This window comes from Cervus canadensis, chromosome 14, assembly GCF_019320065.1.
Source record: "Cervus canadensis isolate Bull #8, Minnesota chromosome 14, ASM1932006v1, whole genome shotgun sequence".
Lineage (NCBI taxonomy): Eukaryota > Metazoa > Chordata > Mammalia > Artiodactyla > Cervidae > Cervus > Cervus canadensis.
In genome coordinates, this window is record NC_057399.1 from 9,551,630 (window position 1) to 9,575,515 (window position 23,886).

The 23,886-nt window shown below is 48.2% G+C and overlaps 1 protein-coding gene across 2 annotated transcripts in view; it reads right to left on the reverse strand.

The window, feature by feature from the left end:
* Positions 1 to 989: 989 nt before the first annotated feature.
* The window catches only part of COL15A1 (collagen type XV alpha 1 chain), a 101,258-nt gene continuing 78,361 nt past the window's right edge, over positions 990 to 23,886 (reverse strand). For both annotated transcript variants that reach the window (XM_043486402.1, XM_043486401.1), the window contains 16 exons: positions 21,329 to 21,382; positions 21,175 to 21,234; positions 19,700 to 19,768; positions 19,545 to 19,586; positions 17,188 to 17,233; positions 15,312 to 15,392; positions 14,852 to 14,901; positions 14,639 to 14,749; positions 13,620 to 13,764; positions 9,812 to 9,876; positions 8,376 to 8,504; positions 8,167 to 8,226; positions 7,349 to 7,408; positions 4,785 to 4,970; positions 3,096 to 3,211; positions 990 to 2,095 (listed from right to left, as the gene is read on the reverse strand). In XM_043486402.1, coding sequence (XP_043342337.1) covers positions 1,882 to 2,095; positions 3,096 to 3,211; positions 4,785 to 4,970; positions 7,349 to 7,408; positions 8,167 to 8,226; positions 8,376 to 8,504; positions 9,812 to 9,876; positions 13,620 to 13,764; positions 14,639 to 14,749; positions 14,852 to 14,901; positions 15,312 to 15,392; positions 17,188 to 17,233; positions 19,545 to 19,586; positions 19,700 to 19,768; positions 21,175 to 21,234; positions 21,329 to 21,382 — 1,488 coding nt within the window. In that variant the 3' untranslated portion in view covers positions 990 to 1,881. The remainder of the gene's footprint in view (positions 2,096 to 3,095; positions 3,212 to 4,784; positions 4,971 to 7,348; positions 7,409 to 8,166; positions 8,227 to 8,375; positions 8,505 to 9,811; positions 9,877 to 13,619; positions 13,765 to 14,638; positions 14,750 to 14,851; positions 14,902 to 15,311; positions 15,393 to 17,187; positions 17,234 to 19,544; positions 19,587 to 19,699; positions 19,769 to 21,174; positions 21,235 to 21,328; positions 21,383 to 23,886) is intronic.

Here is a 23,886-nt window from a genome sequence, read left to right on the forward strand (position 1 = left end):
TCAGACTCCCACCACTCTTCCATGTAGGAAGCCCCTAAGTGGAGGTCCTCGGCTATCTGCTTTTTTCTTGTTGGTCCTCCACCTCCTTCCTACCTCAAGGACCATTAGGATGGATTCACTTTGTTGAGTTTCTGGGACAGCCTGGCTGAATGGGAGGAAATATCCTGGCATGCTGCTTGCCTGGCGATCCTGTGTCTCCTGCAGCATCAAGCCAAGAGCCAGAGAGTCACAGCCTGGGAGCTGAGAGGGAGCGAAAAGGCAGCCTTGTGTAGCTGCTCCTTGAAACGATCCTGGGCACTGGAGTGAGACGGACCCTGGGTGTGAAACCAGCCCGACCACTCAGCAGCCTTGTGACCTGGAACAAGTGGCTTCCTGAGCCTCAGCTTCTTAATTTTGTTTTCATTTGTAAGGCAGAGATAAAAATACTTACCTTGCAGGTTATTGGGAAAGATAAGTGGGACTTATGTAAGTCTGATATTTAGAACCGAGAGCTGATATTACTTATTTGACCTCAACCTCCTTGAGAGAAAAAGGCAGATCTGCCCACATCATGTGTTGAGATACAGCACTGGGCCTCTTCTGCGTGCCCCATGCTGCCCTCGCCGAGTGGAAGACAACACACAGGAGCAGAAGAGGATGATGGGAAAATCTTCCCATTTTCTGATCATCTCCTGAGGGGACACACAAGTGGCAGTGACAGGGTTAGCAATCCTGCCTGAGGGCCACTTCCACATCAGTGATGAGGAATAAAGGAGCGGAGGGGGAAAAGTCAAACAGAAGAAAGCGCCTGGAAAAGATGTTTTTTTTTTTTTTTTAAATGTGGACCATTTTTTTCAGCCTTTATTGAATTTGTTACAATAATGCTTCTGTTTTATGCTTTGGTTTTTTTTGGCCAAGAGGCATGTGGGATCTTAGCTCCCTGACCAGGGACCGAACCTGCACCCCCTGCACTGGAAGGTGAAGTCTTAACCTCTGGACCGCCAGGGAGGTCCCGGAAAAGATGTTTTTATGTTCACTTATTACATGGAAAAAAAAAGAGCCAACGTATACAGCATGAAGATATATGTGTCTCAGAAAATTTATCCTCATGAACCTGTTTGTTCGAAGGGAGTTATAATTCAAGAATTGCCAAATGGAAGTCATAAAATCGGGATGGGGGTAGGGAAAAGGGCCACCAAGGGAAAGGAAGTAATTATGTGGTATTTCTTCTCTAGTTTCAGATCATTGGGAACTTAAACTTTTCCAGCAAGTCATTCATATAAACAGATGCCATACTGAAATATGATTGTGTAAAAATATAAAACTCCTAAAGTATGATGGCAATAATATTTTCAGAAGAAAACATTAAAGTCTGTAATATCAGAAAATACAAATAGGATCATTTTGAGCAGTTCTGTCTATATAAACAGCAGTTGCAAACAATGGATGTATACTAAAGAACAAAGTGTTTGGTCTGCACATAACTTAGAAAGGGGTAACATTTCTGAACACTGACTTCGTAAGAAAACATGAAGGACATCTTATACTCAACAATGGTTAAAAGGAGGAAATCACTTTCTGAAGGATGCAGTGGGAGGAATGCCAAGGCCTTTGTTTTAAACCTGCTCTTTTTTTTAACTTGCTCTTAACCGTGTTGGGATGTGTTTACACTGCATGGGGTTTCCTGCAGAATCTAGCACCAATAGATGGATCAGATTTTGTCTTTGATCTGAGTCCTTTATGTCTTCAGTTTTGAGTGTATTGAGGTATGTTTTCTTTGGTTGCTGTTGTGACGGATGTGTAATAAAAAACTAATATTTACAACGCTTAAACATTTTAGATTTCAGTGTCAACTCTTCACATAAAAAAATTGGAAAACTCTTAAGAAGCATGGGAGGGTTGTTACTTCCTCGCATCTGTCATGAAACTGTTTTCGATACACAGCACAATTAGCCGGTTAGCACAGCTGTATGCTTTCTGGTCCAGAATCTTCCCCGTGTTCAGTGGGGAGGCCAAGCCCATGACTGCCGTGTCGGCGGTTCTCCACGCTTCACAGTACTGGTCCACAAGACGGACTCCGTGGGTGCTGGAGCCGTGCCAGACGACCTTCTGGGGCCTACAGAGGAAGTTTGTTGTGTTACTTTTTGAAATGACCCTTCTTTGTGGCATATCTTGGCAAGGAAATCAGCCTAAGTCTAGCGAGTTAAGTCAAACTCCTGAAATCTCCGCTCATCACTTTTCTGTCTGTCTATCACTGTTTCCAACTTTCTGAACACACTGCATTCCGACCATATCCAGTTTCTACCTGCTCCAAGATCATACTCTCTGCTTCTGTGAATTTGAGCCTTTGATGAGTCCCCTTAGTCTAGAATGGCCTCACTTCCACTTTCAGCGATTCCTTGTCATCTTTCAAAGTCCATTAAATGACCCAACTTACAGGAAGCCTTCCTTCTTCTCACTGCTAAGGAATGATGACTATTTCCTCTGTGCTCCTACCATCTTAGCTGTTTCTTCATTTTCCAATGACAATATCATGTCTAGAATGGTAGCTAGTCTGTGTCTATCTTCCCACAGACTATAAGCTTTGAAAAGGGAGGAGCTGTGTATGTAGGTTTATTACTGTGCCTTCCAGGCCTGACATCAGGCCTGGCATACAGTAGACAATGAGGAAAGATTTACTGAGTTGTTGTATTCTTAAAAGCATACATAATTTTCAAAGAATTAGAGTGCAACTCACAGGAGAGGGTTAAAGAATCACCAACAATAGCATTACTTACCACTAATTAAGTGCCTACTGTATACTAGATATTCTCACACTTACCTTTTTATTCTCACAGCATTATTATGGTATGGATATGATTATTCTGCCCATTTGACAAGTGAGGCAACTGAAGCTCAAAGAGTGGAAGTGCCTTACCCAAGGTCCCATATGAACTTACTGGACCCAGGTCTCCTAACTTCAAGGCCAAGCTCTCTCCAAGGCCTCTGGCTGCCTCACTGGGGTTTTATCCTGGCAACACCTCAGAGGAGTAGCTGATAAGGGCAGTCCATTGTTAGACTGTTTCCTAAAGCTATCTATCATATGATATACTTCAAAGGCTTCAACCTCTACTTACCAGGAAGGATCTGTCATTACATCTCGGCCATCAAAGGAATATATTGGAACGTGTGTATTGAACTGACCTCCGTGGCCAGAAAAAATTGAGTCCCAATTATTAAAAAGTACTTGACCCTGTGGAGACAAAAATGCTACATTAGAATCATTATACAAACAGCTTACAAGTATTTATCCATTCTTCAAAGCTTGGAAGCCCCCAACTCTAATCCCATATCCTGGACAGAGTGAGAACTTGGGAAATACTTTGGTTTGATTTTATAATCTATCCTTGGAACCCTTTCAGCTTTATGGCCTTATTTCTTGAGGTAATTTCTTTTACTATATGTGCATAATGTCTCTTCCCCATCAAAAACGTGTTTTAGGTCCTTATTATTGCTATTTTAAACATTGTATAACTATATGAAAATGAAAGTGTTAGTCGCTTAGTCGTGTCCAACTCTTTGCGACCCCACAGTCTGTTCATGGAATTCTTGAGGCAAGAATACTGGAGTGGGTTGCCATTCCCTTCTCCAGGGATCTTCCTGACTAGGGCCTCAAACCCAGGTCTCCTGCATTGCAGGCAGATACTTTACCATCTGAATTACCAAGGAAGCCTTTATAATTATATACTGAGCTTCAAATTTGTGCTAATATACACATGGGTGAGGCTTCCTTGGTGCCTTAGATGGTAAAGAATCTGCTTGCAATGTGGGAGACCTGGGTTCAGTCTCTGGGTTGGGCATGGCAACACACTCCAGTATTCTTGCCTGCAGAATCCCCGTGGGCAGAGAAGCCTGCAGGCTACAGTCCACGGGGTCACAAAGAGCTGGACACGACTATGCACAGCACAGTGGGTGATGTGGAGACGAATCTCTCACTCCTCTTCCTTCAGTTATTTATAGCCTAAGAATACAGACAATCTGAGTGGCTGAAATGGTAGAACAGACCCTTGGAAGAGGGGATAGGAAGTGCTGTGTGTGGGGTCAGGATGAACTTGCCAGGCTCAAGCTTCCAGGTTGGAGTACTGGGATCACAGGGATCAAAGGGTCTCAAAGTACCTTTAAGATTTGGCTAGGAGTCAGGACCCAGGATGTGTGTGAGCAGCATTAGAGCTGCTCTTCTGTAGCCTTAAAGGAGTAGGCTATTTCCACTGTGCAATGGAGGGTGCAGGGAGGCCCCGCCTTGCCAGTGAACACGGGCACAGAAATACCCGAGGGAAGCAAGCCAGGGTTCAGGACCGTGGTTTGGTGCCACTCAGGCAGTTCTCTCCAGAAGGCACCCTTGGGTGGAACAAGAGCCCTGGACGTGCGGATCAAGGACACCAATTCCAGTTTATAGTTACTCTGAGTGAACCGTTTCTCCCTGTAAGCCTCGGTCTCCCAACAAACTGAGAAAAAGAATAACTCCCATTTTTATTGGAAGTATCTATTAGAACAGATATGAAGTGCTTTATAAACAAACAGGAAAGTGGAAAAGCTATATGAATGAAAGAGGTTATTACTATTCCTCCTGTTTGCTCCAAGGGTCACAAACTATCTAAGCAGGAAGGGCTATTGCAAATATAAGGGGACTGAGGCCCAGAGAGGGAAGGTAACCCACCCAAAGTCACACAACTAATCAGGGCCTCGAAATAGCACACTTCTGAAGGTGTTAGGAGTGGCAACTGCCTTATAGTCCCTGTGGAGATGGGAACCATATTTAGTTTTACCTTGAGGTTCACTATTGGAAGGCTATATCTCTCTGCTTTCCTTACAACTGTGGAGAGATCTTGCAAATGGGAGGATAAGAATGCTCGGTAGGTGGACAACAGTCCTGCAGCCCTGGCCTGCTGGAAGCACTGGAAATCAGCTCGAATGTCCCCAGAAAACGGCGTGTTCAGAGCAACCAAGTGTAGCTGCAAAAAGTGAGAGAAAAGACAGTGCAGTTGGAGAATTGATAGCAAACTCCAACTCCCATAACCATCACATGTTGCTAATAAGATCCCAGACTCGCTGCATTGGAAGGCACGCTGGAGGTCACCTTGTTCATCCTCTACCTGACACTGGGTTCCCAGCCCAGGTGTGACCATCTCCAGTGAAGGAGAGTCCAGGTCTCCCAAAGCACTCTGGTTCAGCAATCTGAACCGCTCTAACTAGTAGACATTTCTTATTAAATGTATGAGAAAAACAAACTAAAGCACTTCAGAGATCTGAATTCAGCCTGCAGGCAGGCCATCTGTTGGAGACTTCTGGGTCTGCCCGTCATTGAGTTTCTAGGAGCTTTTTAAGCTGGCTTTGGTCCTAGATCTCAGAGGTGCGTCAAACTATCTGCCTCCTGCCCTTTCTCCCACCTCCTGAGTAGGTCTGGGGCTGATCCTGGGGGACCAGAGGAAAAAGTCATTGAAAGGAGAAGGCCGTGACATTTATTATGAAGACTGTTGGGACAGATTCTTAGAAACCAGGGATCACACAATAATTCTAGCTTCACCTTCCTGACACCTTGGTCAGTAGCCCAGATAAAAGCCATTCTGTTATCTTCTTCCTCCACACTTTCTCTCCCCAAACCCAGCCTTCTTCCCCAGCCCTTTCTGCTGTAGCCTCTGAATTACATTTCATAATCAAGAAGCAGTCATCCCCCTCCTCAACCTCATGTCAGAAGCAACTTTTATCTCATTAGCATAGAGCTGGGGAAGCACAGAGCTGGTGCAGGACCTGGGCCCAAGTCCCCAGGAAAGAACAATATCTTAAACCCATCTTCCTCTTCTTATATGTCTGAAGGCCGTGGCACGTGAGGGAAGAGGCCCTCTGGTCTCATCACCCTCCGGCCGCTGTGCCTCTGGGGACTATACCCAAGGGCGGTCACAAGAGGCTCCACGCGAAGGCGCTTTCCTAGCGGACACCCAGGCAAGGAGCAGCGGTAAGAGGGGCTTCCCTGCCACACCTCTGACCCCATCACTACCACGTCCCCTCGTTAAGGAGACGCAGAAGGAGGTCTGGAGCCATGGCTGCTTCTGAATGGTGGGATGGGGGGCTTTTGTGTTCTCACGTTCCTGTATCTTTAACTGCTGGACCACTTCTATAATGAATAGCTATCATTTTTATGAAGACAATGACATTTCAACAATCAAATGTTAAAATAGTTATTTTGTGGATAGTTTTGTAAAATTATGTGATTATTTTCTTCTCCATTCTTTTTATTCATTGTCTAGACTTTCTAAAATGGATATGTATTACTTCAGAATTTATAACACACTATTTAAAAACTTTTTGTAGCTACTGCCCTTATGTCTCCCTGCATAGCTAAGCTTTTTGAAGGGTTACCTATACTTGCTTCTCTGTTTCCTCACCCCTCACCTACTCTGCCACCACCTAGAATCTTGTTGGCGTCCCTCCATGCTGCAGAAATGCTTTTCCCTAGTTTTTCAATTTGAACAACACCTTTTAGCTCTTTCCATGGGCCTCCTGGCAGCATTTGACATTGTCGGCTTCTACCTTGCTTGGCATTCTTTCCTCTCTGGCAATAGCGTCTCAGTTTCCTTCTCATATTTCTCCGGTCAGTGCATTTTGCCCCTCACAGTCCAGTCTCTCCTCACCATATAGATTCTCTTTTAGGAATCCTTCCGTCCCCAAGACAGCAGCCATGGCTTTACTGAAGACTCCCAAGTCTTAGACCCACTGCAGGGCTGCAGACTTTCCGATGCTGCTTCCTTCTGGGGGTCTCCACTCAGGTATCCTACAGGGCCTGCAGACTCACCACGCCCCACAGGATCCCCTGCTGGGCAGAGGGAATGTGCCCAGTGCCCGCCAAGTTCACGCCTTGTGCTCTGAAGAGTGTCCCCACAATATTTGGTAAAGAGTGGCCTTAGGCCATTCCATTTCATTCTCTTGGCTGCTCTCGATTTGGCTAGGAGGGAGTCTGAGCCCAGTGGACTGCCTCTCCCAAGACTCTGAATGGAGCCAGGTAGTACTGGGCCCTGCAGCTGAAGATCACATAGAGCTGGGGCCAGGATCAGCGCCATGGCAACCCTAAGCTGTGTGCAAGTCTTGCAGAGGTAACCTATGTCTGTGTCCTTGGGTGGGGTGGAGAGGAGGCAGGAGGAAAGATGTTTGCAGAGGCTGGTCTGTAGAGACGGTGGGACAGACTCAACAGGGACAAGAGTCCCCAGGCCTTGTTGTGTTTCCTGCAACTGAGGTTCCGGCAATTATCTAAACAAACTGCATACCAAGCATGGGGCCTGGCCCATGGCAGACATACTTCTGGCGTTTGTAGAGTGAACTCATGAACGGTACTTACTGCAGGTCTGCCGTAATTGACATTTGAAATAGATGCCAGCGAAAGTTGAGGCTGATGAGGCTGTCGGGTAAAAAGAGAAAACAAACATCCTGAACATGCATTCATGCTGTTCTTCACTGTACATCAAGGTACAAGTGCACTGTTTCCTCAAAAGCTGTCTTAAACAGTTTGTCATGGTCTTTGGACCACACTTAACTGAAGAATTTCATGCATGAATGAAAAATGATCCTCAGAAAGGGAGCAATATTCTCAAGACTTTTAGAAAGAGCACTGAACCAAAAAGCAGAATTCCCATGTTTTACAAAAAACTCATTCACTTCATAGAGCAAGGCACCTCTTCAGAGCCTCAGTTCCCTCACATGCAAAGTGGGAATGATAGTACCCACCTGAAAGGGTAGCTGTAAGGTTAAAACAGTGGACAATGCAAGTTGTTAATGTTCTAATCAGGTAAGGAAGTCTCAGCATCAAATATTAAAGGGTTCTTCTAGATTGCTTATGCCAACCATGTCTTCACAGATCAGTAAACTGATGCCAAGAGAAGGGGAGTCCCTTGCCCAAGAGGATTCATCTGTGACACAGGAATGGCAGGTCTCCAGCCTCTGGGTCCAGCGCCACCTCCTCCACCCCTACCCGCCCCCCGCCCCCGCCGTCCACTGTGAGAACGTTCTTTTGGCACTTGGTAATTTCTGGGCTTCTGCCAGATAGTGAACCCTGCAGGGCTGGCTGTCGGGAGTCAGAGAGCTGGATGCTGGATGCCAAGGGGACGCAGTCAGTGTTGGTGACTGCAGGAGCCAGAAGCAGGCGGGGAGAGCACTCACATTGCTGGAAAGCGCAGGGGGAGGAGGGCTGTCGTCCGGAATGGGAATCAGTTCTCCCAGCTTTAAGGAAAAGAGGATGTTGAAAATGAAACATCAACTGGAAACTGTTTGTGCATTTTCAAATCAGAAAAATGGCATTTACAGGAGTAGACTGTGATTTTTAGAGGGTACTTGGAGACAGTCAGTTAAAAAAGGGGTTTAAGAATTACCTGTAATTTTTTCCAACCATCTCTGACCCGAATGAAAAAGTCGGTGCTGTCCTTCAGGTAGATGAAAGTCCCTTCTATGACCAAATGTGCTTTCTGTAACATGTCATCCATGTTGCTAAACGTTGTAACCTGTTAGGTATTTTAAATACCAAACACTGCGGTTACCATTAGAGCAATGGTGCGATTTGGAAGCCCAGCCTCTTTGTAAAGTCACATAGGAGCCATCCCCTCCCAGTCAATGAAAAGGTTATTGTGCCACAGAGATATATAACTTCATCAATGACCAAAGGACTTTCCTTTTGATCAAACAAAAACATTCATTACCTTGAAACGTAAATCTCATTTACAATTAGAAAATTAAACAGAGAAGATAATATCCTGTGAGCTTGAAGACATTTAAAAACTGTCAGTGGAGCTGGCTCTGCTGGGCATTGGTATCCGTAAAATCATGGATAGGTTCTGCCGCTTCCATTGGCGTGAGCTGCAGCATTGTTACATGTGTTACGTTAGCTCACGCTGCCCCTTACAGGGTTTCAAAAGTGTTTTCATTTGGATTAAGAAATATACACAAGACAGTGACTCTACCTAGGTCCTGAACCTTTTTTTTTTTGCCTGGCTGAGTAGTTCCAATAATAAATAAATAGAAGAAAATAGGGGTCTATAACTTCTCTGTCTAGACAATTGCCAAAGGTTAGAAAATCATCTTGGCCTCTCTAGGCACAGACATAAAAGCAGGAGAAATCTATCAAGAAGTATCAAGTCTCAGAGAAATACCAGACAAGGAAACTCTTATTATTCTTTTCAACTGAGAAAGAATATAAAAACTTAATTTTTGCCTAGCTTTGAAGATAATGACTTTGTGCATTAAAATGACCCAGACATCCCCCAAAGGCACCAAATATCAAAATTTCATCAACTGCTGGACAGTTTTTCATCTGGCAGCCCAAATTTCCAGCTAAAATCTATCAGAGACCAATGTACATTGCCAGGACTTCTGACACCCTAATGAGGCATTTGTTCCCCTTTCTGTGCCTCACAGTAGTCCCCGTGTGTCATACAGAGTGAGGCGATCCGCAGGGCAACGAAGGTACGAGAGACATTCTTCGGTAAAATGGAGAATGCTGCGTCACCCAGGGGAAATGTGACCAGCACAGGGTCTCCCGTAATGCTGTTTACACTCTTGTGCTTGTGTTTTTTGATGTAATACAATTGGCTCTTGTGGAACCTAAATCATAAGTGATTTTATCGTCTGCATCTTTTTACTTACTAAGTCACCCAAAGAGACAATATCCTGTTTGTGGAATTATACCAATTCTGTTGTCATGGAGGCCCAACTCCACCAGAGAAGGTGCGCCAGCCCCTAAACATTGCGGCCACAGTTCTAAACAAACTCATCCAAAGCAGAAGGATGAAGACTCCCCGATGATAATACTGACCAGGTTTCTGGATCCGGGAAGCCCTGGTTGTCCTGGAGGGCCAGGTGGGCCTGGAAGGGCCACAGCTAAGATAAAGCAGGAAAGAGAAGTTACAGAAGAGCATACTGTCTGCAAAATGCCTCTGATGTTAGCCAATTACTGAGACAGTGTTCAGCACCCTGCTCACAACGCTGCAAACACAGCACCTTGTAACTGAATCTTAGGAGCTCGGTGCCCAGCTGTGACTCAGCCACATGTGGCTCGCTCAGGGCAGAGCTGAGACTCTTAACTGCAGCCCTGAATGAGGTCACGCCTAAGACTTCCCAGTTTTGTGAGTGAATACATGTCTTCTGTTTCTGTTGTTTGTATAAGTCAGTCTGAGTTGAGTTTTCTGTCACTTGCATCCCCAAATGCCCTGATTCATACAACTTACTTGTCCCAAGAAACAAACAGGTAATTACTGAACAGAGGAAGAAGACTCAGAAAAAAGAGAAGGTGCCAAGCTAGAGGAGGGCAGGGTAGGGCAGTGACAGGGCCCTTGCCTTCCAGCCAGGAGACTGAAGACCCTGATTTGTTGATTCTGAGCTGCGTGAGCTTGGGGAAGTAACAAGCTCTCTGAACCCCAGCTTCATCAGTGAAATATAAACAGATATTTCTTCTTCACTAGCCTATGTTGAGAACTGAGAAAAATACAAACTAGGAATGTGCTTTGCAAACTGTATAGTATCCAACCAGAGATTCTTAGCTTTTGAAAAGTCAAAGTGCCCTTAAAAATCAGATCAAGGCCCTCTGTGATACAAGATACAGATCATGGCCCAACAGAGATACACACATACACACCTTTCTACTTAGAATGCTAGTGGGATGATAGCTCCCTGAGGCACATCCTTGAATTTCCTAGGAGTTTACGGTTCCCAAATGAATAGCTCTTACTTTAGGCAAGCACAAATATCTTTACAGCTATTTTGCTGTTCTCCTTCTATCTTTCTAACCTCTTGTCGCCTCTCAAAATCTGCAAAACGCTTGGCAGGGTTAAGGATATTTGTACAAGTCCCAGTAAAACTTGGGGCTTCCCAGGTGGTGCTAGTGGTAAAGAACCTGCTTGCCAATGCAGAAGTTAAGAGATGCAGGTTCAGTTCATCCCTGGGTCGGGAAGATCCCCTGGAGGAGGGCATGGCAACCCACTCCAGTATTCTTGCCTGGAGAATCCGTATGGACAGGGGAGCCTGGCGGGTTACAGTCCATGGGGTCGTAAAGTCAGACAGGACTGAAGCGACTTAATACAGCAAAGTAAAACTACTGCATGCGATTTTTCAGGTTGTGCACACCAGCCTGCAATTCTGACATAGGACCTGGACATTCACACACAGGTGGTGAATGTCTCTAGTGGAAAGAGGGCCTGAGGACTTGATCTGGACCCCAGCCATGCCTCTTCCTAGCACCTGTGACCTTGAGTTAGTCTCTCAACCTCTGTGAGCTTTGGTGCCTTCATCCATAAGATGAGTTTTATAATCTTATCCATTTCACCTTCCTCCTGGTTGCTGTGAAGACGAAATGGGATAATGGATACGGGAGTGTTTTGTAAACTGTGAACCGTCACATACTGTGTGAAGGGTAACTCTTTCCAATGGAGCAAGGAGTCCTGGGGCCCCGAGTTTAGGGCTACTGTGGACAAGAGTCTCTGCATCCTGCACTCACCCTGCGATGTCCTGCCACCTCTTGCAATTCCCGTCTATCCCTCAAGGTTGTCTGGGCACCTATGGGACCAGCACCCCCGCCTGCTCCCGAGATCTTCCCCTTCACCTCTAGGACCGTTCAGGCCCAGAAGGAGCTGCCATGTTCTCATGTGATCCCACCTCCTGGCCACAGGGGACTGGTCCAAGGTTGGGCATCTGGCCCAGGACAGGTCAGTCAGCATCTGTCCCCACAACATCCCCATGCCAAGGCTTTTCAAATGAAAGCTGAGAAAGAAGGCCAAGATCTGTAGATGACAGTGGAAGTTGTAGGTTGTCGGTATTTCCCACCATGCAGAGGATGTGGTCTGTGGTGAAGAAGCATGAAGCTGTGCTCAGAGAGAAGCTTAGCAACAGACAGAGAATCCTCATAGCGACTGAATCCCTGGTCCTGGCTGTATCTGAAGTCTCACTGCATGCCTTCCCCTCCAGCAAACGGATTGTTCACCCCTCCTTCACATGCAGTAAGCTTCCCTGTTACTTGAACTAGTTTGAGTTCCATTTCTGTCGCTTGCCCCAGCCAATCCTGTGTAAAGTTCTCCCAGATGCCCCAGACACTGCAGGCTCTTCCCAGCTGTGCTTCCGCCACGCCTGGCTCATGCCGACCCAAGCAACAAAAAACGAGGTATTCATGCTATTACTGCCGTCTTCCACCATAAGCACAGTGGAAAGAATGTAGGCTTCAGAGTGACTCTGACCTGGGTCCTGATCTGGTGCCACTTATTGGCTCTGTGACCTTAGAAAGGTTCCTAAACATCTCTGGGCCTCACTTTCTTCATCTATAAAATGGGGATGCTAATACTTTCCTTGAAAGGCTTTGTAGGAATCCATAAAATAATGTAGGAGAGTGACTAGCAGATAGCCTGGCACTTGGTAAGTATTCAATAAATGGAGATTTTCTTCTATTTCACACATTTTTCATTTGAGGAAGTGAGGTACCAAGGGGTAAAAAAATTTTTTACATAGAGGGTTAGAATCAGTGCTGGTCCTCAAGTCCCTTTAGGCCCAGGCATTGACAAAGCAGCCAAGAAGTTTCCACCCACACATGAAAAGATGTCCAACATTATCAGTCTTCAGGGAAATGCAAAGCAAAACCACGATGAGATATCACTTCACAAGAATGAATGATGGCTAGAATAAAAAAGATATAATAATAACAAATGATGATGACAACAAGGAGAAATTGTAACCTTTGTACACTGCTAGTGGGAATGCAAAATGTTATAGTCACTTTTGAAAACAGTCTGGCAGTTCCTCCAAGGGTTAAATATAGAGTAACCACATATATTGGGGTTCCCTGGTGGCTCAGACAGTAAAGCGTCTGCCCGCAATGCGGGAGACCCGGGTTCGATCCCTGAGTTGGGAAGATCCCCTGGAGAAGGAAATGGCAACCCACTCCAGTACTCTTGCCTGGAAAATTCCATGGATGGAGGAGCCTGGTGGGCTACAGTCCAGGGGGTCGCAAAGAGTCAGACACGACTGAGCGACTTCGCCTTCACCTTCAATCACATGTATGACCCAGCAATTCTACTCCTAGGTCTAAACCCAAGAGAACTGAAGGCACATGTTCACATAAAAACCTGTATATAAATGTTCACTGCAGCATTACACATAGTAGCCAGAAAAGTGGGAATAAATGTCCATCAGCTGATGAATGAACAAACAAAATGATACACGCTACACATGGGGAACTCTGAAAACATTGTGGTAAGTGAAAGAAGCCCAAGGTCACATTCTGTGGGACTCCTCTGGTATGAAATGTCCAGAATAGGCAAACCCATAGAGACAGAAAGTAGATCAGTGGTTTCCAAGATCAGGGAAAGATCAAGGTTTGAAAACAGGAGTGACTACTAATTGATAGGATTTCTATTTGAGAAGATGAAAATGTCCTGCGTTAGGGAGAGGTGAAGCGGCACAGCCTTGTGAATATATTAAAAACCATTCAGTCGTCCACTTCAGTGAGGGAATTCTTTGGCATGCAAATGATATCTCAGTTTAAAACAAAAGAAAAGAAAGAAGGCTCAATCCAGGAAACAGCCTCTGTCAGACAGTGTGGCTCCGACATGCCACCCAGAAGTGGTCACTCACGTACTGACCTGCTCCTAGGATAGCTGGAGGTCCTGGTGGTCCCGGGGGTCCTGGTGGCCCAGGGGAACCAGGTGTCCCAAAGCCGGGTGGCCCAGGCAGGCCAGGAGCACCTGGGGGTCCCTGTGGCCCGACAACGGCTTCCCCTTTCTGGCCCTGCACGGTAACAGAAGAGAGGAAGCACTATCAGTCACGAGAAGCCTGGTCTTTTTGGCAGGACCTTGGTAAGAAGTCCGTAAACTCCCGCTACTGTTATCTTCGTCCTCAATCCCGGGCACAAGCTGGGTGGTGGGAGACTTAAAGAGAGTGGCCTAGTCGTTTTGTTGAATGACAGGAGAGAAGCCCAGGGAGCCCTGGACTTACAAGGTCCGATGGAGGTCATCTAGTTCAGCCTTGGCATTTCACAGATGGAGAAACAGAGGCCCAGAGAGGGGTAGGGCTTGGCCAAGGTCTCAGAGCAAATCGGCAGCAGAGCTGGGAGGAGAATCCTGGCCTCCCGGCTTGCTTTGTCTTGCTCATGGCAAGTTCCAGGCCCCTGACGGTCAATGATCTCGTCATAATCTCATTGGAGACATAAACTGAATTTCTTTCTTGTGACCTGGAGGAGCTTCTTATCCTAAGAAGACCAAGCTGACTTAGGGGCTCCTTGTCTGATGAAATTTCAGAAGAATCATATAGCCACTCTAAAAATATCTTCCTCACCTTTGCTTCTGCCTCTATCATCTGACGTGTCTACCATTAACAACTCTTTGCCTTGAGCAGATTTTCCACCACTGGTGTGAATAAGGCGATGCAGCGGGTGACATGGAAGCTACCTGCATACACAAGGCCTTGGCCAGCTAGCTAGCTCCCTTTCCTCCGTGGCCTCGACCAGGCTCCCCACCGGTTAGCAAGTGTCGGCGAGAGAGGCTGACACCCGAGGCCTGCCTCTAGCCTGTGACTGGGCCTTGCTTCCCAGCTGCCTAGTCACACTAGGAGGTGTGACTCCAGGATTCACTGAGGAAGGGGACGCAGAGGGGTCACTACTCACCACCAGACCTGGGCTGCCTGGCAGGCCCGGTGGCCCCGACACAGGGAAGCCAGGGAAGCCGCTGTTGGAGTCTCCCTTTTCTCCTTTGAGTCCCCTGTCGCCATTTTCCCCCTGGAAGATCGTTCAGAGAACACTCAGAAAGAGTCGGATGAGCCAGTCTCTGACTTAAGCCTGAGAACTTGGGAACGGAGGCCGAAGGTTCAGAAAGCTCACCTTCCAGCTGCTCAGAAAGTGCCTCAGGTAAGCTGGATCCACAGGAGGGCCTGAAAGAGAAATGCTTCCTAAAATTCGCAGTCAGTCTCAGAGATTCAAACACCAAAGTGTCTAGGAACACGATGAGTACCTAGCCGAAATGACCTCATATTGGTTTAGCTGGTAGAGGGGACACAGCTTGGAAATGAGCCCCAGTTCAGGATCTGTGACCCTGTGGGATCCTAGGCTCTTCCCTGGTCCTCTCTGGGGCTTGTTCTGCATATGAAGCTGGAACGATGGGAACTTCTGGTTTCTCCTGACAATGTTCCATCTTGAACACGCATCACCCATGACTGGGTTTCTCTGGAATGTCACGGAGCTTGCAGGCAGGGTGGTAATGTAATTAGCCTCACTCACTGGCTCTGTTGGCTTTCTCAAGAATGAAAATCAAGGGCAATAGCCAGAACGAGAGTTGGGATACCTGGTGGTCCCTGGGGCCCCGGGTTGCCTTTTTCTCCTTTGGAGCCAGGAAGGCCCCAGGATCCTTTTTCTCCTTTAACACCTGCCACCAAATACACACATATTAAAAAAAAAAAAAAAAGACAGTGGAAAAACACCTTCTTTCTATATAAGACATTTTTGAGACAGGTTTTGAAATGGAGCCTCTTAAGTCCAATCAACAAACAAAAGCTTATTGAGGGCATAAAATCCTTTGCTGTAGGATGGAGAGGCAGAGGTAGGTGCAGTAGACACAATTCCTGACCTTGGGACGCTCTCAGGGAGACAGACACGGTCAGGGTAGCACCAGGCAGGACGCGATACGTACCATCCTCAAGGTGCCAGCACTGCATCATGGGAGCACAGCAGAGGCCACGGTGGGCTCCCGCGGATGGCCTCATGCATGCGGACTGAGCCTCGATACCCAGTCAAGCGCTCGGCCCCACATCGCCGAAGCCTGGGCAGCACAGCGGTGTAAGGGGGAGGGAGGCAGGTCCCAGGAGTGCCGCAGAGGACAGTTAAGGGTGCTAAGGATTCCGCTCACAGCTGGAAGAATGCCAACAGTGCGGTATCCCACTTCCCATAGGGCTTGTGAGAAGCACTATTTCTGCAGAACCAGCCTGAGAGCCTTCCCCCCTCCCCAGCTCTTTATCTTGAAGACGGGCTCCGAGGGAGCCTCCTGGGAGTGCAGCGTTGGGAAAAGGAGGCCGTGCCGTTTCCCCACCTGGATGAGTGGGTGGACACCAGAGCTCTGAGCTGGTTCCCGAGAGAAAATGACCAGCGTGCGCCCACACACAGGGGATCCGACAAAAACAAGCCCAGCGCCACCCGCTCCTCCCCAAGGTCAACCTGGCACCAGAGGAAGGGAGAACCTTGAACTGGATCTGAACAAGAAGCCTCAAACATCCTGGATTTTGTGACCAAATGTGACAAAACCCCGTGACGCTAGACCCCATCAGGGGGACCACCGCCTGCAGGCCAGGGCGACAGAGCCGAGCCAGAGGTCAGGATCAGGGGAAAATGCGCCTTTCCCTGTTTAAACCACAAGTGTCCAGACTCCTCAATCGAAACAGGCACCGGTGGTGTGACAGCGTGTGGGGACAGAGGACCAGGGTCACTGCTCGCCTGCAGGCGCCCGTCTCCTGGCCTGTCTCCTGTCTGATGAGCTCCCACCGGCCGCAAACATGCTCATGTTTACGCACCACTCAGAGCCAGCGTGTCTCACAACGCACTGTGTGTAAACACACCTCAGAGGGAGCTTGTGAAAATGCAGCTTCTGACCCGGCAGGTCTGTGATGAGGCCCAGGGGTCTCCATTCCTAACAAGCTCCAGGAGCGCTGATGCTGCTGGTCCAGAAACGCTCTCAGGCAAAGGCCTTCTGAGCCGCCAGGGCCTCCCTGCCTTAGCTCTCGGTGCTCTGCACTGTGATGGCTTCTTAAATGGTTTCGCCCAGCAGAGGCTAAGGGCCTGGGTGGCGAGAAGAGCCTGGGACCATCTGTCTCACCCCAGTGAATGGGACAGCCCCGGGCAAGGAGAAGCCATCGGTGGATGCGTCATGAAAAACTAACACACGAATGGAAAAATGGAGTGCTGGCTACTAGCTAGGAGGAATATGCTCAGACAAGATGCATAAAATAGGCAGCTGAAGCGAACAGAGGTGCTTCACACGCAAATACACAAGCAAACAGAGGTGCCCTTGGTTCAGCCTTGGTTCAACGACCACCCCTCCCACGATGCAGTCAGACTTTCCAGAGCACCTAGTTTACGCCCAGAACTGGGCAAATGGAAACCACCTCTGCAGAGATAGGAGGGTCAGCAAACATCCCAGAGAAACGTAAGATGAAGACAGGAGTGTGTACCATGAAAAGTGATGAGTTCTGAATTCCCAGAATATGTGGTACCAACCTAGAAAGAGAGAGAGAAAGCCAAGGTCATACACTATAAACCCTGTTCTGGTTTTTGTATGCGCAGGGAGCTAGTCCCCTGTCCTAGGGGCAAGGGGCAAGGTCATGGAGTTAGGCCTGCCCTGGATATTGGAGCCCCCCAAAGCCCTGAGCTCCCCAGTGCCCCTTAATGCAAAGCATCTCAGGCCTTCAACTGGCAAGTGTAGGGGTGGGGGGTGCAGCCTGTAGCTGAGCCAGGGTGAGATCTATGGGCTAAACGACTCTGCAAAGGGAAAGATAAGTCATGGCAATGTTGGTCTGGACAACCATGAGCACTCTTGGCCTCCTTTCTGATCAGGTAGGACTGACTCATATGAGAGGTCAAGTGATGGTAAGTGATGTACTTAAGTCATGAACCTGGGCCAGCCGTTAGCTATGCTACCAAGTGTAATCAAAGATGAGCACCCAGAACAGGAGTTGATGGTGGTGATAATTAATAAAGAGGAGCTATAAAGACCCTGGGGCGCTATTCTGGACTTCCCATTATGTGCCAGGGGTCTGGAGTCCAAGCTTTTCAAGATAATACTCCTTCAAGATATTATTCAAGATAATATTCTTTCTTTTTTTCAATAACAGAGCTATCTGCCACCTTCCTTTTATAAGCCCACCTCCAGCTTTTCCCCAGCTAATATGTGAATCAAAATGATCCCTCTGATCCCAGATCCTCCCATACTTTTGGGTAGAAGGTCGCAAGCTCAGGTTGTCACCAACAGAAGATGTGCAGAGGGGACAGAAATCTTCCAGGAAAAACATTTCTAAGTTAAGGACAAAGGCAGCCGTGCCAAGCAAGTATCTTACAGCTGTGCTGATAAAGTTCTTCCACTGCAGGGGTGAGCTGTTACTTGTTACGGTATTAGAAAGGGGATGAAATGAGAAGCAGCCTGTGAAATGCTGGATGTTAGAGGAAGCATTTCTTATTTAACTGTCTGTTTTGAGAGCTGGTCAAGAAACATCCACACTCAAGCCTGCATGGTGTCCAGCCAGGCAACATGAAATCAAAAACAAATGCTCTTAGCTCATCTCTGGCATTTTTAAAGTAACATCATGACCCCCAGTGGCCATGGTCACTGCAAAGGATCCAAGCATAGGTCACAGTAATTGTGGTAGCATTATACAATACTCTTGAGTTTTCCAAGTTCTGTCCCACGGTCAGTCCATTTGAAGCCTGATATCATGTTTGTTGGGAGGGGCTTTGGGCACCAACTCATAGAGAGACCTTGCCTCTCCAGGCTACGATTCCTTGTCTGTGGTGGGAGGCAGCCATCTCTCAGGTCACCTTACCCAGGTAGGCCCCTATACAGGCCTCTGCCTTCAGGACCAGAGTTCCCAGGCTCTGGATTGCAGAAATGATTGTTTCAAAGTTTAGAGGTGGACAGATGTCTGGGCAAACACTCAAACTGTGTCATTTTAAAGCCCTTGACCCAAGTCTCATCACCACCCCTACAGACATGAATTAAGAACCCGCTTCAAAAAACCTTTCTAAATTGTAACTTGCAGGCTCCCGAGAACAGAGGCCACGCCTGTCTAGTTCACCACTGCAGTTCTAGGGCTTCACATGTACTTGGCATTCGTAAATCTTTGATAAATACTTGCTGAGTGAACTATTATGTTCAGTGACTAATGCCTGTGCCTGGGGAGAGGCCCACCCTCCCGGCGTGTCCCCACAAAATCTAGACCCTCCTCATACGGGTCTAGGGACAGTGCGCTGACCAGAGGGGTGAACAGGCATGTGCCTGACCCCTTGGGGTGCCAAGGGGTGCCAGGGGGCCCGAGCGATGGCCCAGCTGTGTCCTTCCTGTGACCTTGGACAAGTTGGCGAGTTTGTCTGAGTCACAGTTGGTCTTGTCATTACAAAGAGCGAGAGGAAGTCCCTCCTCTCAGCGTTGTGTACTGGGCAGAAACAGGACAGTTAAGAAAGGATAGTTACACATTTTAGCCTGAAGCTCCCAATGTGAAGATCACTAGTCAGAATTGCCTTTTTATTCTCCTCTGTGTTTTAAAGTATCTATTCCCCCTTTTTTATACTGCTCCAAGCACGAAGCTAACGAGTCCGCATGAAGATAACAAAAGACCCTGCTTTTTGATCGCAAAGAAACATTGTCCACATGTGTGCCCTTAGAAGCCCTAATACGATTCAGAGCCACCTGCTCACTTGAAGACATCAGAGAGAACACTGACAGAGTGGCTCAAAACAAAAGCTAAAAACTTATCTTCTCTGAGTTGCTTTCTACGCCAAAGCCTGCTCTTTAAGGCCATGACTGTTTGCTACTTACAGGGGTTTTGCAGTGTGGCCGGACTGGAATCGGGAAGACAGCCTGTTGGAAACAAGAATGAGAGGGGGGTTGAGGACACCCAACTCCAGCTCAGGCCAGTAGGGGACCGTGTCCGCTTTCCCAGGAGGTCTCTCTCCCTTCCCACCCCAACTTACTCCTTTGATGTTAATCACAGCTCCCGGTGGTCCTGCGGGGCCTGGAGGACCAGGTAGGCCAGGTGGACCCTGAAGGGGGCAAGAAAGGCCATTCCTGAGTTCGGGTTGTTGTAAGCACAGAGGCAGCTGCAGGGTACTCCCCCAGGGTTTGGAGACGAGGAGAGGAGGGTCTTCTAAAGCCAACTAACTCTTCCCACGGGGAGGCCAGCATCTTCCTGAAGCAGTCTGCCTCTGTGTCCTCACTGCATCTTCACAACAGCAGAGCAAGTATCATTGCTGGTTTACAATGGGAGGCAACGAGGGCCAGAGAGGGGAAGTGACCTGCTAAAGGTCACGCAGCAATTCACAGAAGGATGGAGACTGGAAGCCAGATTCCGACCCGCAGAGCAGTGCTCAGTGGGCACAGAACCCACCACCTCTACCAACGCATCCCCCAGAGGGAGGGGGTGGTGGGGTGGGGCCTGGCTGGGATACGGGGCCTGAAAGGGCCCCGCATAAATGTAACGATAAACACCAGTTCCTGTTAGATGGCAGAGTCCATGGCAGAGCCAGGTCGGCCTGGCCGTGAGAGCATGCAATGCTTTCTCTGCCAGTCCTGGAGCCCAAGCTGCAGCTTCAGCAGACATGGGGGAGGGGAGGCTCTGACCGCAGGTGAGGGGCGCCCGGCCCAGGAGCAGGCTCCACGTGACCACTAGACTGGGAGCACTGGTGATTGAGTCTGCCCGCTGATTCAGCGTCACCTCATTTCTGCAATTCTGGGCATACCAAATTGGAGACCAATTGGAGACCTCCTGGAGACCAGACAGAATCAACAACATACTTCAAGCTGCACTTGCATGTAGCAAAATGGGGGGGCCTCCAGCGGTGACTAGCTTCTACGGGCCCTAGTTTCCTTTTGCGTAAAACAAGGGCTCTGCAGAGTGTCTCTCAGGAGAGCTATTATGAAGACTGAGATCCTGTCCTCAAAAGCACCAGTAAACACTGGCTTCCGTACACAGATGCGGGACACTGCGGATGTCGCAGGGTCTGCCATCTTGTGAGGCTCTGCGTACGCAGCCGACTGAGCTTCTGTGTTCTCTCAACGCTCACCAGCCCCTCCCCAGCTACACCAGTGACCTGTGAAATCCCCAGGAATGTGTAATCCAGGAAAGACATGATATAACTCGAGTCAGAACACCTGGGATTTGAAGCCAGACTTCTTGAGGATTCCCAGACCGTGTTCTCCCACCCTCCCCTGGGTCTGGATGAGGAAGTTATGCTCCATTGTGGTGGATCTGGTGCAGGACCTCCCGAGAATGAGCCTGAGGACAGGGCTGGGCTGCGGATCTTTGGAAGGGGCGGCAGGGGAAGAGGAACGCTCCTGAGCGCTCTGTCCGCTCGCTGGGACCTGGCACCCGGCCAGTCCCGCTCCTGACCCTGGCCCTGGGGCCGCGCCCCTGGGTGTTGTGGGGCTGGGCCTCTGGTGTGGCACTCACCGGGATCATGACCCCTTGATCTCCTTTGGCGCCTTTGAGGCCATTCAGTCCTGGGCGACCCTGAAACCCAGGAGAGAGGCCTCAGTAAACCCACAGGCCGGCCTGGCTCACATGTCCTTCTCCCACCTGCAGTTTGAGGAGCTCGGATACCTACAGGTCGCCCAGGGAGGCCAAATTCTCCTTTGTGTCCTGGTGGTCCTTTGGGTCCCTGGAGGCAACGTAAATGCCAGATTAGAAAGAGAAAAATACTGTATGATGTCACTTATATGTGGAATCTAAAAGAGCCAAAATGGTAAAAAACAACAGTGTAAAAAGGTGGTTACGGGGCAGGAGGGTGGGGGAACAGGAGAGGTCTGGCTTAAGGTACAAACTTGCGACTAGTACAGCTAGGTCCTGGAGAGCTAACAACGCACAATACAGGGAATACGACACTGTATTATAATCCTCAGACTCGCTAAGAGACGAGATCTTTACTCCAGCCACAAACAGAAATGATAATTACGTGATGTGAGAGAGCGGCTGTCTCTACAATGGCAATCACATTACAATATACAGACGTATCAAATCAACAGGCACACCTTAAATGTGCACAGTGCTGTATGTCACATATATTTCAATTAAAAAAGGAACAAGTGAACAGAAACTGAAAGGCCAGGGAGATGGGCGGTGTCCAGCCTACCTCTGTGGGCAGTGGTAACAATGAACCACTGCTAGGAGGATGGAGGACAAGAACCTACAAGGTGTCCACCTGCCTGGCTCCTTGGCCACTGGTCTCTCTGAGTTCAGCTGGACCCACTTGCTCCATCCCTCCTACAGGCTCTCCTCCATCGCAGACACGGGACCCAACCCTCTCAAGCCAGGCAGGAATAACAAGGAAACAAGAGGTCAGGAGCCTCAGGCCTCAGCTCCCAGGGAGCTGTGTGCTGGACCAGCTCAGAACATGGACCTTTGCTTTCAGTCTTACGTCCCAGGGCTCTCCATACCCCCTTGCTGGAATAATCCAGCCCAGCCCCACACCTTACGTCAGCCAAGTCCAATAATCTGCTCCAGGATTTGGTTCCTGCCTTGCTCCCACCTGTCCCTAATGACCAGAGTCTTGGCCTGGCATCCCAGCTCTCCAGATGAGCCCCTGCCCATGGACCCCATTCCAGTGCCGGCTTTCCGAGTCCGCTTGCTCCCAGAGACACTGCTCCACCCTCCTGCAGGAGCCTTCCTGCCTTCCAGCGCCTGGACGCATACAACGCAAGATCTCCTCCTAGGACAGGCTCTATGTCCAGTGGACACAGCTGGGTCTCTCCTGCCTCCCAGGGAATGACTGGTTTAACCCTGGGACCTATCAAGCCACTACTTTCTGCTCTAATAACATGTTCATCCGTGCCCTGAAAAAATACCAAATAGACTGTGCTGAGACAGGCTATGGATGCAAAGTACTCAGTTGTGTATGACTCTTTGCAACCCTATGGACTGTAGCCCGCCAGGCTCCTCTGTCCATGGGATTCTCCAGGCAAGAATACTGGAGTGGGTTGCCATGCCCCCTCCAGAGGATCTTCTTGACCCAAGGATGGAATGCAAGTCTCCTATGTCTCCTGCATTGGCAGGTGGGTTCTTTACCACTAGCACCATTTGGGAAGCCCTAGTAAGTGGTTAACCAGTGGTTAACACAAAACTCTCCCAGTCTGCCCTAGCCTGCAGCTAGGACCAAGGACACCTCTCCAGGGCATCCATTCTGCCTGACTTAAGGGACCAAACTTCCAGATATTCAAGCTGGATTTAGAAAAGGCAGAGGAACCAGAGATCAAATTGCCAACATCCATTGGATCATCGAAAAATCAAGAGTTCCAGAGAAACATCTACTTCTGCTTTTTGACTACGCCAAAGCCTTTGACTGTGTGGATCACAACAAACTGTGGAAAATTCTTCAAGAGATGGGAATACCAGACTACCTTACCTGCCTCCTGAGAAATCTATATGCAAGTCAAGAAGCAACAGTTAGAACTGGACATGGAACAACAGACTGGTTCCAAATAGGGAAAGGAGTACGTAAAGGCTGTATATTGTCACCCTTCTTATTTAACTTAAATGCAGAGTACATCATGAGAAACACTGGGCTGGAGGAAGCACAAGCTGGAATCAAGATTGCTGGGAGAAATATCAATAACCTCAGATATGCAGATGACACCACCCTTATGGCAGAAAGTGAAGAAGAACTAAAGAGCCTCTTGATGAAAGTGAAAGAGGTGAGTGAAAAAGTTGGTTTAAAACTCAACATTCAGAAAACTAAGATCATGGCATCTGGTCCCATCACATCATGGCAAATAGATGGGGAAACAATGGAAATAGTGACAGACTTAATTTTTTGAGGCTCCAAAATCACTGCAGATGGTGACTGCAGCCATGAAATCAAAAGATGCTTGCTCCTTGGAAGAAAAACTATGACCAACCTAGACAGCATATTAAAAAGCAGAGACATTACTTTGCCAACAGAAGTCTGTCTAGGCAAAGCTATGGTTTTTCCAGTAGTCATGTATGGATGTGAGTTGGACTATAAAGAAAGCTGAATGCCGAAGAATTGATGCTTTTGAACTGTGGTGTTGGAGAAGACTCTTGAGAGTCCCTTGGACTGCAAGGAGATCCAATCAGTCCATCCTAAAGGAAATCAGTCCTGAATATTCACTGGAAGGACTGATGCTAAAATTCCTGATGCGAAGAATT